We start from the raw sequence: 16,360 nt of genomic DNA, 5'->3' as shown, positions 1-16,360 counted from the left end.
CTGCCCTGTGGGACAGGAGGTAGGGGCCGTGAGCTGCTCCACAGAGCGGATTTTACTCCCTTCTCTGCCTCAGAAGGGATTTCTCTTCTCTGTCTTTCTTCCATCATCTCTCTCCCGCTTCTCCCCGTCCACTCCATTTGAAGGAAGACCGATGCTCCTTGAGACATTGTGAACTTTATTCCAGGGAGAAGAACATGTGAATGACAAATGGGTGGAGATAAATGTGTAGGACATATTCAGGTGGATTGATCAGGAGACAATCAGACTGAGGTGGGCTGAATAAAGGTCCCTGGAACTTGTGAACATGTGACCTTATATGGCAAAATGACTTTGAAGGTTCGATTTCATTAAAGTCTTAGCAGAGCCAGTGTAGCTCAGTGGTTGAGCATCTGCTTCACATGCATAAGGTCCAGGGTTCAATCCCTGGTACCTCATCCTCAAAAACAACAACAAAAAAATCTTTATTAAAGATCTTGAGATGGGGAGATTAGCCTGGATTATCTGAGAAGGTCCCATAAAATCTCAAGAGTCCATGTAAAGGACAGGATCATTTAAAGACAGCAACATGATAGAAATGAGGAAGCTGCTGACTGGAAGATGCAGGAAGGGGCCAGGAGGCAAGGAATGCAAGGATTGGAGCTCTGGAAGCTGGAAAAGGCAAGAAAGGAAGTCTCCCCTAGAATCTCTGGAGGGAATGATGTGGCCCTGCTGATGCCTTGGTTTGTGCCTGGTGAAACTCCTCCTGGACTTCTGACCTCCAGAACTGTAAGATAGTAAGTTTGCATTGGGTTAAGCCAATAAATTCATGGTCTTTCATGATACCAGCAACAGGAAACAAATACAGGGACAGAAGGGAAAAAAGACAGGTTGATAATCAGGCTGGAGGGCAGGCAGGTGATCAGGAGTTGGTGGACAGGCAGAGATGCAGGTGGGCAGGAGAAACAGGGAGGGAGATAAACAGATAGGGAGCCTGGAGAAAGGTGGACAGAGAGAAGTGCAGACAAGCTGGTGGACAGGAGGCAGGAGATCTGCCAGGCAGGCAGGTGAACAGACAGAAAACAGTAGGATGGGCAGCCAGGCAGGGGGCCTCAGAGCAAAATAGATGGTATGCACCTGTCCTTGTCCTCGCTACAGTTAGAGGAGCTTCTTCAGATGCAGGTGGATCCCATTCTTGGACTTCAAGATAAGTCTTGTTATGGGAACAGGGACCCTGTTGGGGTCTGGCGTCAGCTCAAAGCGGAGCAGGGTGAGGGCCACAGCCACCTTCAGCTCTTGCATGGCAAACTGCTTCCCAATGCAATTCCTGAGCCGGCGGGAAAGCCGAAGAGAAGCAGCCTCAGGTCCTGCTCTGAGCTGGGCTGGCATTGGCTGCTGAGTCCCAGCCCGGGGCTGGACCTTAGAGGCCTCCTGGATGTGGCCCAGCTGCCAGTCCCTCTGCGTACAAGTCACACACAGTTCTACCCTCAAGACTTTCTTCATCCTTTCTTGCTGGTCTTTGAGAAATCCTATCACTTTGAAAGTCCTAGCATTTAACTCCACTTCTGCTCTCAGCAACATCCCCTCCCCCATCTCCAACCGCCCCCACCTCCCCAATTCGGCCTCCTTAGCCCACAGAGATCCAAGCCCACTAACTGACTTCCTTTTTTCCTGTTTGGTTCCTTGCCACAGGGAAGCCGGGGGTTTGTGGGGCTCAAAATAGGCTACTAATCTGATTAGTAGCTATGGGACCAGTGGAAAGGATAGATTCCCAAAGGAGAGGACACTTGATCTGGGCTTTGAAGGACGTGACGGAATTCTCCAGGGGATAAAGGCATTGAAGGCAGAAGGAAGAGCATGAAGAAAGGAAAGTAGAGCAAGGGTTTGTGACTTACAGGCTCTCTCAGTTGGGGTTCTCTAAGAAATCTAAACTCAACAGAAAACAACTTGAGGGACCAGTTTCTTTATTCTAGCATGGCATAAGCTAGGCCATTTTAGATGCAGAGGGGAGAAATTAATCTTTTACATCCTTTGACCGCCTTAGGGCATTACTCGTGGTTCTCTCTTGGAATCTGTTTGAGAAGGGCTGGGTTAGACCACTCTCACGGGGACATGTGGGATTTAGATGGTGCTTTTTCTCTTCTGTGTGGGCACTTCAGCCATGGTGTAAAGGCAACTCCTCTCTCTCTGGCCCAAATCCCACCTGGCCCATGGTAGTTACTCAGTTATGTTTGCTAAATGAATGAACTTATGTTCAGAGGAAAATAAAAATGCCCCATCATTTTATGAAGGTCTCTGCTAAGAAGAAGCTTCGAAATCGTCTGGCAAAGAGCGCTGCTCTAAGCCAGAGGCTAATGCAATGAATTATTCTAAAATGTTAATCATCGATGTGTTCATTGCCTTCACAAACAGTTTCTGGCTCTATAACTGGAGGTCACTGTGCGGGGGACTGGGGGAGCAGGTGGGCCACACTCATGCCTCACCATCAAGGGGACACACAGGCTCCAGGTCCTCAGAGAGGAAAAGATGGGTGGTGTAGGGCCATCAGAGGTTTGTGCCTTTCTCCAGGCTCCCTACATGTTTGTCTCCCTCCCTGTTTCCCCTGCCCACCTGCATCCTCCGGAGGGGTCGAACGGGGCTCCTGGACTGCTCCGCCTGTTGTGCCACCTGCGTCCCAGACTCCTGCCTCCCCCTCATGCCCTCAGCCAGCCAGCTTCTGTGACCTTCTAATTCTACTCCAGAAATGCCCCCTCCTTGCCATCCCTCAGTCTTCTCGCCTGGACTTTTCGGGTCTCCCTGCCTCCCCTCCATGCACCCTGCCATGGCTCTGCTCAGCCCCTCCAATGCTCTCATTTGCAGGCAGGGCAGCACCCACATGCCTCAGCTGGCTTTCAAAGCCCTCTCCAGGCTGCTTCCTTACCCACCTCCTACCTGTCCAGCTCTGCCACCAGGCTGAAGCTCATGTGGTAGTCATGGCTGAGAACACCCTGCCCCACCTCTGCCCTCCACATCTTCAAGGCTCATTTTCAATGAACAGCCTCCCTTCATCTCCTCTCCCAGCTGTCCCTTTTCCTCCCGTGTCCCCCAAGTAGCCTTTAGTAATTTATTCAAGGATATAGCACAGTCCAGTGCCTTGGACAGTGCCAGAAACATGGGACCACTCATTATTAACTGCTCAATGAGTGAATGAGTTAGAAGAAGGAAAGAAGGAAGGGAGGGAGGAAGGGAGGTGTGTCTTGAGCTACAATTATTTATTTCTATATAACGCATTTCTGTTCTTGACTGAAAACTCTTATAGAGGCAAAAGCAGTGTCTTTCATCTCTGTGATCCCATCTCCCAGTACAGGACTTGGCACACAAAGTACAGGCTTAATAAATACTTTAAAATAGAATTAAATTAATAGACTAAAATAAAATGGAAGAAAATAAGCATTAGTTTTGATCCAGTAATTTTGCAACCCAAGGTTTCTACTGCCTTCTAGTGGTAGTAACTTAATTTGCAACCAATGTCTAGTAGGAAGAATTAATTTTGGGGAAAATAATTCCTGGAAAGCTAATCTGTGGAGCACATTTTGCTTAAGTCTTATCCTATGAAAGTAGATTCACCAATTGAAGAATGCAGTGCATTTATGGAATCAGAAAATTTTTTCTATTAAATATGAAATTTATGGCAATTTGCATTTCACAGGATTTTTAAAGCAGCTTTTGACAGTTTTCATAGCAGCCATTTCAGATGTACTTGTGCAGCACAACCAAATTACTATTTCAAGTATGTTTTATATTTTATATACCAATAACCCTTCAAATTATATGTTTTTCTGGGATTTCTTTAAAAGCCATCACCCTTATTCCCTGCTCCCTCCCGCCTGCCCCCCCCCAACACACACACTTATTCATATGAATAATTTTTCCAACTGGGAAATCTGTCATGGTTATGTGAACAATAACCATGGCGCGGGGGAGGAGGGGTTGGAATAGACTAGAACATAGAGAAGACTCAAACTGGTGCAAAACTTCTTTCAAATTGAACAGTAGAGACAAACAAGGCATCTGTGATTTGAAACCCATGCAAAAATTCATTTGATGCAGTGAGGTGGCAGATTGGTGACCTAAGTAGAAAAGGCAGTGGACTGCATTGATAATGCGTGGAAGAAAGAAATCCACTAAGGTGCCTAACGATTGAGAAAAGTATAACACTTGGAATTTTAAATACACAAGAAATTCTAATTCCTAGCTATCACAGTCCTAAAGTCAGGAAAACAGCAGAATACACTGAACTTTGGAAAACCCACTCACACTGGATGCAGCTGGCCATTGGGAAAGGGCAGTGGGTGCCAAGTCTCCATGGCATGCCCTGAAACTCGACCTTCTTTTGTACATGGAAACACAGCAGGGCCTCTTTCCCCACAAACACTGACATGAACAAGGCATAGCCACAGAAGCCACAGTTGAACAAGGAGATCTCAAACATCAGGTGTGCACCAGCGAGCCCCCTCCACCATCACCACATGCAGGATGCCTCACCTTGATCCTCCTGAGAAGGGCAGGAAAGCATGGCTGTGTCGATCAGCACCAGGTGCAAACCGGAAAGGATCAAATACCTGCAGAGAGTACCAGGGCCAGAGCATCCAGGGTCCAAACCCCTCCTTCCAACCCCGGAGGAAGAAGGACTCCCGGAGGTGGGGGGAGGGGCAGGTGTTGGTCTTTAGAGATCACCCCATTCCCTCCTCCCAGGGCCACCATACCTCTGGGTTCGGCCACACCTTGGGGTTGTGGTGAAGGGTGTAAATGGACAACTTAAGTAAGATTCCTGCAGAGCAAGTAAGGGAGACAGAGAGAAGACTTAGTATGTCTATGGGGTGGGGTCCTGCGTCTACAGCACAGCAGGGCAGATATGGATGCAGGAAATGCCTTCCTGTCCTACCTCAGATTAGAGCCACTTGCCCTCAATGTGAGTGGGAAAATCCTCCTGCAAGGGAGGTAGGTTGGGCATAGCAAAGCAAGAGTGTGCAGGCAAGGAACAGAAAATCGTGAAGCCAAGGGAGGAAGCAAGGAAGAAGCAGAGGCTTACTGTTTGCAGAAACTCAGGTTGACTAAGGGCATCCCATGAGCCAGTGTGGAATACTTAACCTTCAGAACCAGTCTCCAAGGATGATGCTCTTATATCTCTATTTTTCTGAAGGCAGTTAAGCTCAGAGAGGCTAGAGAGGCTAGGCAACTTGCCCAGAACCCTACAGGTAGGATGTGGCAGGACTGGGATTCAAACCTCATGAGAGCTGAGCCAATGATCAGCCTCCACCATGCTGTAGTCTCAGAAATGGTCATCAGCTGCCCTCTGCCATCAGCCTGAGGCTCCTTAAAGATTGGAACACATCTGACCCATGACACCGTGTTCCCTGATTTCCCTCAGGTACTTAGAAGCCCCATAAGGAAAGAACCACATCATTCTTTGCCCCTCTCAGATTCTCTCCAGAATTCCACACCTCAAGGAATTAGGATTTTAGGGCTAAAGTGTTGAGGGCACATCCAGAAGCTAACATGTCCTTGTGGAGAAGATACCAGGGATTGAATCATCATCTCATAAACCATCGTGTGTATGCTTCTTTGCATTTTTGCAAAGAAGTTTCCCAGATAGTTCATCAAACATGGAATATTAAAAAAAAATGTGACAAGACAGGATTAGCTCCTATGTCCCTACCCTTGGAGTCAGGTACTAGAGCATAGAATGTTAGAACCAAAGAATGTCGGGGTCACCAAATTGTATTTAACTCTAGTGTCCTAAGGCCACAGTATTTTAAGATAATGGAATGTTAGCCCTGGAGAATATTAGAAGCTTAGGATCTTAGTCCCCTGCAATTGAAAAGGCTCTGTAGCAGTTTGATATAGTTATGAATTCCAAAAATAGATATTGGATTATGTTTATAAGCTGATCTGTACCTGGGTGTGATTAAATTATGTTTAGGGCTTTGATTGGGCCACGTCAGTAGTGTGTTGAGTTCCTGCCCCTTGGTGGGTGGAAACTCACAGATAAAAGATATGACAAAAAAAGAGAGTTGAAGATTTTGATGTTGGAGTTTGATTTGGAGTTTGATGCTGGAGTCTTGAGCTGGAGCCCTGGGAAGTAAGCACACAGAGGAAAGAGAAGTAAGCCCCAGAAAGAGAGGATCTGAGCTAGGAGAAGAACACAGAGGAATAGAAATGGCTCCTTAGATATGTTACAAACCCCAGGGAGAGAGACAGAGCCGTTTGTCTGAAAGTCTACAGCTGACCTTGTGGAGAGAGGCAAAGCCTAGAAAGCCTCATAGACTACAGCTGGCCTTGTGGAGAAAACAGAAGACCTGAGTCCAGAGAGAAGCAAGACCTCTCTGGGAAGAGAGGATCAGGAAGCCTTAACCCTGGCAGACATCAGCAGCCATCTTGCTACAACATGTGGAAATAGACTTTGGTGAGGGAAGTAAATTATGCTTTATGGTCTGCTCTCTGTAAGCTCCTATCCCAAATAAATTCCTTTTATAAAGGCCAACAGATTGCCGGTATTTTGCATCAGCACCCCTTTGGCTGACTAATCCAGGCTCTTACAGCTCATTTATGGCAACCTCCTACAATGACAATGCACTTTATGAAAAGGGAAGAGAACTGATATTTTTTGAACTTTTGCTGTGGGGCAGCTCTCTGCAGGGCCTTCATACACCTCATGGTAACTACAAAGTTAAGTATCCATTTTATTGATCAGAAACTGACCCAGAGAGGTCAGGTACTGCTCAAAGACACATGGATATCCCACATCTTCCATGTGTCCTTGTAGAGTAGATAGATGGTGTGGTGAAGTTCATACCTTTGGGTAAAGAGCGTCCATCAGGGAAGGTGATGGGCTTGCTGAGTTGTTTGCCAATGTTTGGCACTGGTGGGTAGATTCGCAGCGCCTCCTTGATGCACATGGTGGTATAGGGCAACTTGTTCAGGTGGTCCCTGAAACGAAGCCCAGCCTGAAGGGTAGCCAGGGTCAGGCAGACCAGGGGCTTCTCTAACATAGAGAGGACAGGGTTCTCCCATCTCTTAAGCACTCACCATGTGATGGAGGTTTCATCCCCCAGAAGGCTCTGGATCTCCTCCCGGCACCTCTGCTGATGCTGGGGGTGGGTGGCCAAGGCATAGAGGATCCAGGCGAAACCACTGGCTGTGGTGTCGTGGCCCGCAAACATGAATGTGTCCACTTCAGCACGAAGATCCTTGTCAGACAAGCTGCTTCCATTTTCCATCTGAGGGAAGGCCGATGAGAGAGGCAGGGTTTGCCCTGGTCTCTGGTCTTCTGGAAGAAGCCTCAGACATCTCCCATACTCACTTTGGCAAAGAGGAGCATGTCCAAGAAGTCCAAGTGCCTCTTCTTCCTGATCTTTTCCAGCTCACCCTCCTCCTGCAGGCGAGCCTTCCTCTGCTTGGTCACTCGGTCTGCCTCAACAGTAGTTACCAGTCAGAGCCCAGAGCTGTGGGTATACCAGCCACAGACATGCATAGTAGCCCCGTCTATCCCACCTGACCCAATCTGGGAGCCAGGTCTGAAGGAGATGGTGTTCTGGAAGAGTGTGGGATTGGGCATGTGCGTTATAGGGGTGCTTAGTACCATTTGATTCTGATCAGGACTCCCCTCAATAAGCCTCTGCTTAAAGCCCCCTGGGATAGGGTCTCACTCAACCATCACCAAACATGATGATGAATATGACCCCCTGGGACAGGGTGGCACCCCAATAGCTTAGTGCCAAGCACCTGTCCCAGAGCAGTACCCAGTGTGGGTCTCTACCAGGGCCTACAGGGTCCCTGAGAGTCCCTGACTCTGTTGGAATTTTCAGGGCAGCTCCTTTGGGCTGGGCTTTGCTGGAGGAGGGAAGTTGCCAGGAGGAGAAACCAGGACCTGTGTGCTGATGGGCCAACTGGCAGGCACGTTGATACCAGTGGCCCTCAGGGGTCAGCCAGTAGATAACATCATTCTGGTAGAAGAGATTCCTCCCACGGCTAAAAGACAGGTTGCTCAGGTCCCCAACAGCCTGGATGTAGTTGTGGTACTTCCTGAAGGTAGAGGATGCAGAAGAGACTGAAGGGAGGGTCGTCTTTCATCTGGAGGCAGTATGTGGCTTCCTTAGTCAGCAGGGACCAGCAGGTCTGAGGCAACCATGACTTCTTACACCTTGTGACCCACTGTACTTTATAAGCCAGGCTTGTAGCTATGGGACCTGTGGCTGGGTTCAGGGCTCATCTGTAGAAGAGTCAGGGACTGACTGGACAGAAGTTCAGGCTTGGTCCTGGGACTTAGGGAAGAACCTCGCTTTGGACAGACTCATCTACTGCCAATTGGTTATAACAAGTACCCTGAAGTTGAAGGGTCATCACTGACCTTTCCACCTGGATGCTGCCCTCATGACTGAAGGCACACTTCATGATGGTGTCCAGGGTCATCAAGGAAATGTGTTCGAAGATCTCCAGATACGAGTTCTGTATGATGAGCTTCTCCCATTTGTCCTGGCGTAAGAGAGGTTGAGTAGGATGTAAGATCCTACTCAACTCCCCCAGAAGGCTTCTAATAAATGGGCTAAGGTCTCCTTTCTGTTGCTCCAGATAGTCTGTTGGGAATCCCTCCCTCTATTAAGCTAATGTGCTGTGTCAAGTTAAGGTTTAATGTTTGTAAAGTGATATATATCTTCTTAGACTTTTATTATAAAGTTAAGCATATCCTTTCATAATACTTTTGAGTTATGTTTTGAATTTTAGGAACAACTTATAATGATATCTACCTTTCAGCAGTCCAGGAGACCTAATGTTTCAGGGGACAAAGAGCATGGGAGGACTCTATGGTGGCTGTGGCAGTTTGATAAGGTTTATAAATAGATATTGGATTATGTTTGTAAGCTGGTCTGTACCTGGGCATGATTAAATTATAATTAGGGCTTTGATTGGGCCTTGCCAGCAGGACGTTGAGTTCCCATCCCCTTGGTGAGTGGGGACCCATAGATAAAACTACATGACAGCAGAACAGAGGAGTTAGTTGGAGTTTTGATGTTGGAGCCTTGATCCTGGAGTTTTGAGCTAGAGCCCAGGAAGTAAGCACAGAGAGGGGCAGAGCAGCTGAGCCCAGAAAGAATCAAGCCCTGGGGAGACAGAGTCAGTCACCTAATAGTCTATAGCTGACCTTGTGAAGAAAACAAAGGAGCTGAGCCCAGAGAGAGAGCTTCCCCCCGGAAGAGAGGAACCCAGAAAGCCTGAAACCGGAAGGCATTAGCAGCCATCTTGCTCCAACATGTGGCAATAGATTTTGGTGAGGGAAGTAAATTATTCTTTATGGTCTGGTAACTAAGCTTCTACCCCAAATAAATACTCTTTATAAAAACCAACCCATTTTTGGTATTCTGCATCAGCACCCCTTTGACTGACTAATACAGTGGCTATGAGGGCTATCTAGACATGAGGGACAGGTAGAGCCTCAATTTTGGGGAGCATATGTGTCAAGGCAAGATAAAGCCTCAGTGGTTAGGTTGATGGGAAATGGGCTAAAAATAGGACATCAGGGACTTAAATTCCTTTCATTCAGCATAATTTGCTGAGTACAAGTTGGGTAACAAATCATAGTACTGATGTGCGGTGATAGTATGACTGAGCCTGGTCTCTGAGAATGTACGCTCAATGGAGTGGCTCAAATCCAAGCAAAAATCCCTGTGCTCCAAGCCAGATCCCTGCTGAATTTAATAATTTATAACATTGTGAAGCAGATGTGGCTCAAGTGATAGAGCTTCTGTCTACCATATGGGAGGACCTGGTTCTCTCTGGGGTCTCCTGGTGAAAAAGAAGAAGAGAAAGTGTGCCCATGTGGCAAGCCAGTGCCCACGTGAGTGCTGGTGTGGTGAGCCAGTGCCCACACAAGTGAGTCATGTGGCAAGATGATGATGCATCAAAAGAGGGTCAAGGGGAGAGTCAAGGTGAAGTGCAGCAGAAACCAGGAACTGAGGGAACCTCTTTCCCCATCAGAGGTTTCCAGGATTGAATCCTGGTGAATCCTAGAGGAGAGAAAATGAGAAGAGAAGACAACATAGACAGCAAAAAACAGCCAGGCGGGAGGAGGGAAGGGGGGAAATAAATAAGTTTTTAAAAATCTTAATAAAAAAAAATCTTATGATGTCTGCCCTGCCACTGAAGTTGTTAATACCATTGTCCATGCAGTCCAAGGGGATTGATTTCTCTTCCTTTCTACAGTGCTGAAAACATGGACTTTGGAGGAGAGGCATTTCCTTCTATGCCATGGCCTTCTCATCCTTGGACAATGAACTAGTGGTTGTACTGTCCTCTCCCACCCACTTTTGAGGAGACATCTCCCAGTAATGATCTGGGATTCTGCTTTTTGGAAAGTGTTGGAGGAGTTTTCTAACAAATAGGAGAGGGATTTATTTATATCAACATGAAAAAGAAACTTCTAGGAGTTGAAAAGCTCATGCATATGGACATGTACATGTGTGTATATGAGCATGTGCCTGCATCTGTCGGCTATGCCTTAATAAACCTAAGTATGTGTGCCACTGGGACTGTCTGAAATGTATGCCCCAGTGGCACATCAAGGGTGGGTGATAGTGTGTGTATGTATCTGTGAGCGTAAACAGGTCCTGGCTATGCAAAGATGTTTGAGTTTGTAAAATGTGTATGTGTACCTCAAAGGGTGTGATGTGTGTATCTGTGGTCCTGGGGTGTTATTTTGTGATGGATGTCTGTGAGACACACATGTTCGAGAGTGGCCTGGGTCTGAACATGTGCTGTGGGTGCAGGGTCTGTGGGATGAGTGGATGTGTGTAGGTGAGAGAGAGAGACACTGACTCACCAGCATCACTCGGACAGAGTCAGCCATGATTCCCACGTAGGGCTTCAGGATATCAGAGTGGAAGGCTGGAGTCAGCAGCCGCCGGTGCTGGAACCACTTCTGCCCGTTCAACAGGAGCAAGCCATAGCCTGGGCCAGGCGTGGGTATGTATGTTGGGATCCAGGGGAGATGGGATCAGAGGGACCATGGGACAATTTGGGAGGGAGCAAAGGTGGTTTTTGGAAGAAACCCAGAGGAAGGCAAGTAGTGTGCAAAGGCAGGAAAAACATGGTATATTTCAGGAATGTGAATTTCCCAATTTGACTGGTATTAAGGATGTGATTGTGGTAGTTGCAAGTTAGAGGCTGTAATCAGTTGGGATTTGGTCATGCAGGTTCTTAAGTAAATGTTAGGCTGAGCCATTTGGATAGAACTGAGGCGTGATGTGCCAGGGGCTGAGCATGACCAGGCAGATTGGAAGAAGAGAAAGGAGACTTGATTCAGGGCTGGTTCTGGTGATGGGGGTGGCTGGGTGCCTGTTGGTTTCTGTGAGCTAAAGGGAGAACCCTTGGCAAAACAAACTGGTGCATAGTCTGCCGTCCTGGTTTAGATGTACATACCAAGCCAGGGAGCAATGTTCCTGTAGCTAATGTCAGGCTTCGGGTCTGAAAGGTAAGGATGGGCATTAGGAGGAGAGTGGAGGGGACCAAGTAATGTAACTCCCACGAAGCAGCTGTGGTCCCACCATTGGCTGCCATCAGTTCTTGATTATTGTCACCTCACAATCTGTCCCAAGCCACCTCCTACCTGCCTCCCACCCCCTACTCTCTCTGTCCTGATAGTGTGGGCTCAGGACGGCAGGTTCAGTGCACAATCCACACAACACCTACGGGGCTAGGATGCTGAATTGGAAAGAAACATAGGCTATGTCTTCACTGACAAACAATAAGACAGAAGTCTTGTGGCTTTTCTTCAGTTATTGGCGGCGTAGCCATCCCATGGCCCACAACTTGTAAAAATCTGATGTACCAGACCCAACCCAGTATAGATTAGAAATTTTGTCAGTTCTGGGGCAATGTACATAACAGGCATCACAATGCAGTTTCTTTTTGGGGAGATGAAACTGTTTTGGAAATAAACAGTGGGTATGGTCAGTCATGTAACATTTCAAATGTACCAAATGCCACTTAATTGTACTTTTAAAAATGGTGAATTTCATGTTTAATGAATTTCACCTGAATAAACATGTTTTGAAATGAGAGAGAGAGAGAGAATTCAGCTCCAATAGCTGTTTACAAAGCTAATTCTAAGTAATTATAATTGGCCTTAGGCTAGATTTTGCTTTGGGAGGAGTGTTTAAGTATCGATGGTTGAGCTGCTGCTCTCTTCTGGAATTTTACAGACCCAGGGACATATACCCAAAGGGAAGAGCTGCTAGCCATGATGTGGATTTCACTCTCACCTGGTCTCCCCAAAATCACCTTCATGTAGTCAGGGTCGTAGACTAGGATCGTGACCCTACTTCCCCACAGCCAGCGCGGATGGGCACATGGGAATTCTTCTGCCCATTTCAAAGTCTGTTGCAGTTCCTGGTCCTTTTGGAACTATTAAGGATCAAATGACAAACCAATAAATACTTTCATTTAGGTCTGGTGTTTGGAGTGTGGGTATAGCCAGCCACAGGGTGAGTGGTTCTGGATCTCTCAGCAGACTTTAGGGGTTTGGAATTGTTTTTGATGATCCAGTGTATTAGTTTTCTAGGGCTGCTGGAACAAAATACTAAAAACTCGGGAACTTAAAACAACAGAAATTTATTCTCTCATATTTCTGGAACCTAGACATGGGAAATCCTGGCATCAGCAGAACAGTGCTCTCTGAAGGCTCTAGGAGAAGCTTCCTCCCACCCTTTCCAAGCTTCTGGTCTTGACTGGCAATCTTTAACATTCCTTGACTTGTGAACACAGCACTCCTCTCTCTTTCCCTGTCCTTACATGGCATTCTCCCTGTGTCCATCTGTGTCTATGTACAAATTTTCCTCTTTTTATAAAGACACCAGTCATTTTGGATTTCTGGTCCCCTAATCTAGTATGACCTCATCTTAATTTGATTACATTTGCAAAGACTACTTCTAAATAGGTACTAGGGGTTAGAACATCACCCTATCTTGGTGGTGGACACAATTCAACCCATAACATCTGACTTCTTATCTAGTCTCTTGGCCTGCGGACAAATTCTGCCCCCATCTTGGGCTGAGTTATGGACTTTCCTCAGAACTGCTTACAGAACTTTATACAAAGTTGTTGTTCAGGGATTGATCCACAGTGTACACAACTCTTCACAGATTTACATTATGTAATCCTCACTGAAAGCCTGTGGTCAGGTAGGAATTATTGCTCTATCCGGTTTTACGGAAGAATGAAGAAACCGAGGTTAGATGATATTCCCCAAGTGAGCTGTGTTTAAACCCAATCCTACTGACCTCAAAGTGTCCTTCCTCCGGGCTCCCCACACTCCCTGGATGTTCCTCTATTACATTTCATCTCAGTGTGCTCTAATTGTGTTGGCTGTCCTCTCTGTTTTCTTAGAGCCCAGCAGAGAGTATAACTCAAAGGAGTATATATATATTTTTTTAACAAAAAAAAGGAATGAATATATGAATGAAGGAATAAATGAATACATGTAGGAGAGTGAATGAGAGAATCCATTAAAATTCTTATTGCAAATGATAGATATATTCTTTTATTAACTAAGAGTATACTTAGTAATCCTAAGAAAAAGAAAAGAAGTCTGGGGCATCAGGGAGTCTCAAGCAGCAAGGGCAGGAGGCAGCCAGCATTCTAGAAGGGGCAGAACCATCAGGTAGAGAGCTGCTGGAATTCTGAGTCTCTCACTCATTCATACCACACATTTACAAAATCAATTGTTCATTCAACTGATACTTATTGGGGACTTACCATGTACTAAGGCTGTGGAGACTGTTTGGGGGCTATTTCAATGCCACAGTTGTAGTTTCTCCTTTCTAGAATCCCTGTCGGATTTCACTCCTATTTAATGGAGTGAATTAAGCCTACCAAATGCTCATCTCTCACAGACAATAATATTATTTTTATTGATGCAAATTATAGCTAGTGTGATTGTGATTTTTGCTCTGTGCCAGGCACCATTCTAAGTTTATAACAAGTCACTTGAGTACTATAATTATTGTCATTACCTCCATTTTACAGATGAAAACATTGAGGCATAGAGAAGATATTTGAAGTTAAGTGAACCTCGTAGCTTGGAAATAGAGCCCACATGCCTCACTGCCATACTCTATCCCCTGTTAATTGACTTGAAAGATTAGGTTCAACCTAATGGCATGTATCATTTGAATTGATGACTTAGCCAGTAATAGAAGTATTGAACATAGAAAAAAGTCTCAGAATGTACTACGAGAGCTGAAAAATTTTGCCTACAATTGTGATTAGTACAGCAGAAATTGAGAGATGACCCAATCTCTCAATGAATAGCATTGTTTCTGTTAATAGAAATGCTCTACTTAGTAAGCCTACAAATCATCTGATGGCCCTCAGCCTAATGGGAAAGTCACTGGAAGAGTTTTCAGTGGTTCCTTATGTCAAATATAGTTCAGAAAGGGGCATCATTCAGCTAGTGACAACTGCATCAAACTAAAGGTCACAATTTCTAAAAATAAACAAATAGCTTGGTAGTCATTAGTGAAAAAATTTGCATGATCACACTCAGCTTTGACTGTTTCCCACTGGTAGATTTAATAGTTCTGTTCTGGCTCTTCTCCGCCTTTAATCACTACGCCATCTTTTCTGAGATAAAGAGGCCTCCGCTCTCTGCAAGCCCCCATCTCTTTACAATATGTGTTCAGTCCAAAACCCTTGGTGAGCCCCTCTCTGTGTGGTCCCCTTGCCTTAATCTGAGCCCTCAGCCCTCTGTGCTGCCAGTGGTGGGATAGGCAGGCATTGTCTGTCCCCCAGCCTGGAAACTGTTCCTTTGCCTCCTCCTTTCTGCCACTGCACACACTTGTGCTGGGTGCTGGGGTACACAGAGGGCATGACATGCCAGCCCCAGGGAGCTCCCGGTCAGGGGTGTGGGGGAGGGGAGAGAAGGTGAGTAAACAGACCCTGTTGTGTCACAACTCAAATGTCAATGCCCCTCACCTGGGGGCCATCCTGGAGCCTCCCCTGCCACGGTTTTGCACTGAAAGCCTGGCATTGTAGAAAATCATCCAGTCCCAGGCTAACAGACAGTTGGTTCCCCACCCATAAGATCACCCACCCACCTTTAGAAGGCTTCTTAGATGTTGTGACTGTCTCCTCCACACACCTTGAACCCCACAGAGAGGATTCCTGCAAACTGATTTCTGTGTTCCTGAGCCAATGCAGAGTAAGTCAGAGAGGATGAAATTAAGTAACTGGGGTAGGGAAGCATCTAGCCTTGTTCTTTGAGAGCAACTGAGGCTCTTGGGAGTGCTCAGCTTCAAGAGGAGACTGAGGAAGGAGCAACCATTTTCCTTCAACTGTGCAGGGTTGCCAGGACAGACTTCAGGTTGACAGAAGGCAGTATCTGACAGAGCCGAGTAAGACCAAGAAGGCGCATCTCTTGAGCGCGTGAGCTCCTCATCACTGGGAGTGAGGAAATGAGACCTGAGAGGTGAGCTGGGTTTTCCTTGGAGGCCAGGGGTCGATCACATAAGAACACTTTGCCCCAGGGCCCACTGGATGGAACGTGGGAGAGTGTGGGCCATGATGTGGACCATTGACTATGGGGTGCAGCGATGCCCAGAGATGTACTTACCAGGCGCAATGGATGTGTCATGATGATGGGGGAGAGTGTTGCTGTGGGGGCAGTGGGGGGTGGGGGCGGTGGGGTTGAATGGGACCTCATATTTTTTGAATGTAATATTTTTTTAAAAAATGAATTTAAAAAAATACATAAAATTAAAAAAAAAAAAAAGAACACTTTGTCTGATGGACTTGCCTAGCATTCTGTCCTGAGCAACCCCAGGTTGCTAAGCAACCCTGGCCCTCCCTGCCCTCCCAATCCCCTCATCCACTCTTTCCTACCTGTTGCTTGTGTCCAAAGAGCCAGTGGGAGGGAGGTGACGGGAACTGCTGGACAGCTTTGAGTAGCCATCGCCTGTGCAAGTAGAACTGGACTGCCTTGAGCAATAACAGAACCAGGCTAAGCAGGGCGACCACTTGGAGGAGCCCATAGATACTGCCCAGGAATCTGGTGCAGCTCAGCACAGAGACCCTCATGGTGCAGCTGCTTCTGGATGGCTGACAGCCCCTGCCTGAGTTCAGGAAGGATTGCCCTGCCTACCTGTGGGCAGGGTGAAGCAATGAGGGCAGAGTTTAGCACTCAGCTATCAGAGTTGAGTGACAGTGGAAAATCCACTTTAGGAAAAAGTGGAGAAAGCTTTATCAATTGGCAGTGACAATGCCTGTGTACATACTCAATTTCTCCTCTTGTTTCCTCAACAAATATTTAATGAGAACTTACTGTGTGCTGGATAGAGTGTTAGGTGCTGGCACA

General features: G+C 46.7%; 1 protein-coding gene and 1 long non-coding RNA gene across 3 annotated transcripts; one reads left to right on the top strand and one right to left on the bottom strand.

The window, feature by feature from the left end:
* Positions 1–155: 155 nt before the first annotated feature.
* Positions 156–16,202, bottom strand: CYP4A11 (cytochrome P450 family 4 subfamily A member 11). 2 transcript variants are annotated; one of them, XM_058303630.2, is made up of 13 exons: positions 15,889–16,195; positions 12,273–12,414; positions 11,431–11,475; positions 10,832–10,959; positions 8,366–8,490; positions 7,886–8,040; positions 7,319–7,425; positions 7,045–7,235; positions 6,812–6,945; positions 4,722–4,786; positions 4,501–4,577; positions 1,114–1,303; positions 156–763 (listed from the first exon to the last, which is right to left on the bottom strand). In XM_058303630.2, exons 1-12 carry the CDS (start codon positions 16,081–16,083, stop codon positions 1,135–1,137), a joined length of 1,533 nt encoding a protein of 510 aa, XP_058159613.1. In that variant the 5' UTR covers positions 16,084–16,195; the 3' UTR covers positions 156–763; positions 1,114–1,134. The 2 variants fall into 2 exon arrangements, with proteins under 2 accessions (XP_058159613.1, XP_058159614.1); XM_058303631.2 differs by lacking the exons at positions 156–763; positions 1,114–1,303; positions 4,501–4,577; positions 4,722–4,786 and adding an exon at positions 4,793–6,090 and having other exon boundaries at positions 15,889–16,202.
* LOC139439675 (uncharacterized) lies at positions 15,008–15,445 on the top strand. Its single transcript, XR_011649674.1, has 2 exons — positions 15,008–15,208; positions 15,350–15,445. It is a non-coding gene; the product is annotated as an uncharacterized lncRNA (long non-coding RNA).
* Positions 16,203–16,360: the final 158 nt, after the last annotated feature.

This window comes from Dasypus novemcinctus, chromosome 9, assembly GCF_030445035.2.
Source record: "Dasypus novemcinctus isolate mDasNov1 chromosome 9, mDasNov1.1.hap2, whole genome shotgun sequence".
Taxonomy (NCBI): domain Eukaryota; kingdom Metazoa; phylum Chordata; class Mammalia; order Cingulata; family Dasypodidae; genus Dasypus; species Dasypus novemcinctus.
This window is presented reverse-complemented; position numbering and strand designations above follow the sequence as displayed.

Bases quoted from the DNA above. Each gene is read 5' to 3' on its own strand.
- CYP4A11 (XM_058303630.2), bottom strand. From the start codon at position 16,083: ATGAGGGTCTCTGTGCTGAGCTGCACCAGATTCCTGGGCAGTATCTAT. The intron at 4,787-6,811 runs GTATGAACTTCA...CTTGCTCTGCAG, and splicing joins TGGACGCTCTTTACCCAAAG to GAATCTTACTTAAGTTGTCC. The intron at 1,304-4,500 runs GTGAGGCATCCT...CCGCCGGCTCAG, and splicing joins CCCTTCTCAGGAGGATCAAG to GAATTGCATTGGGAAGCAGT.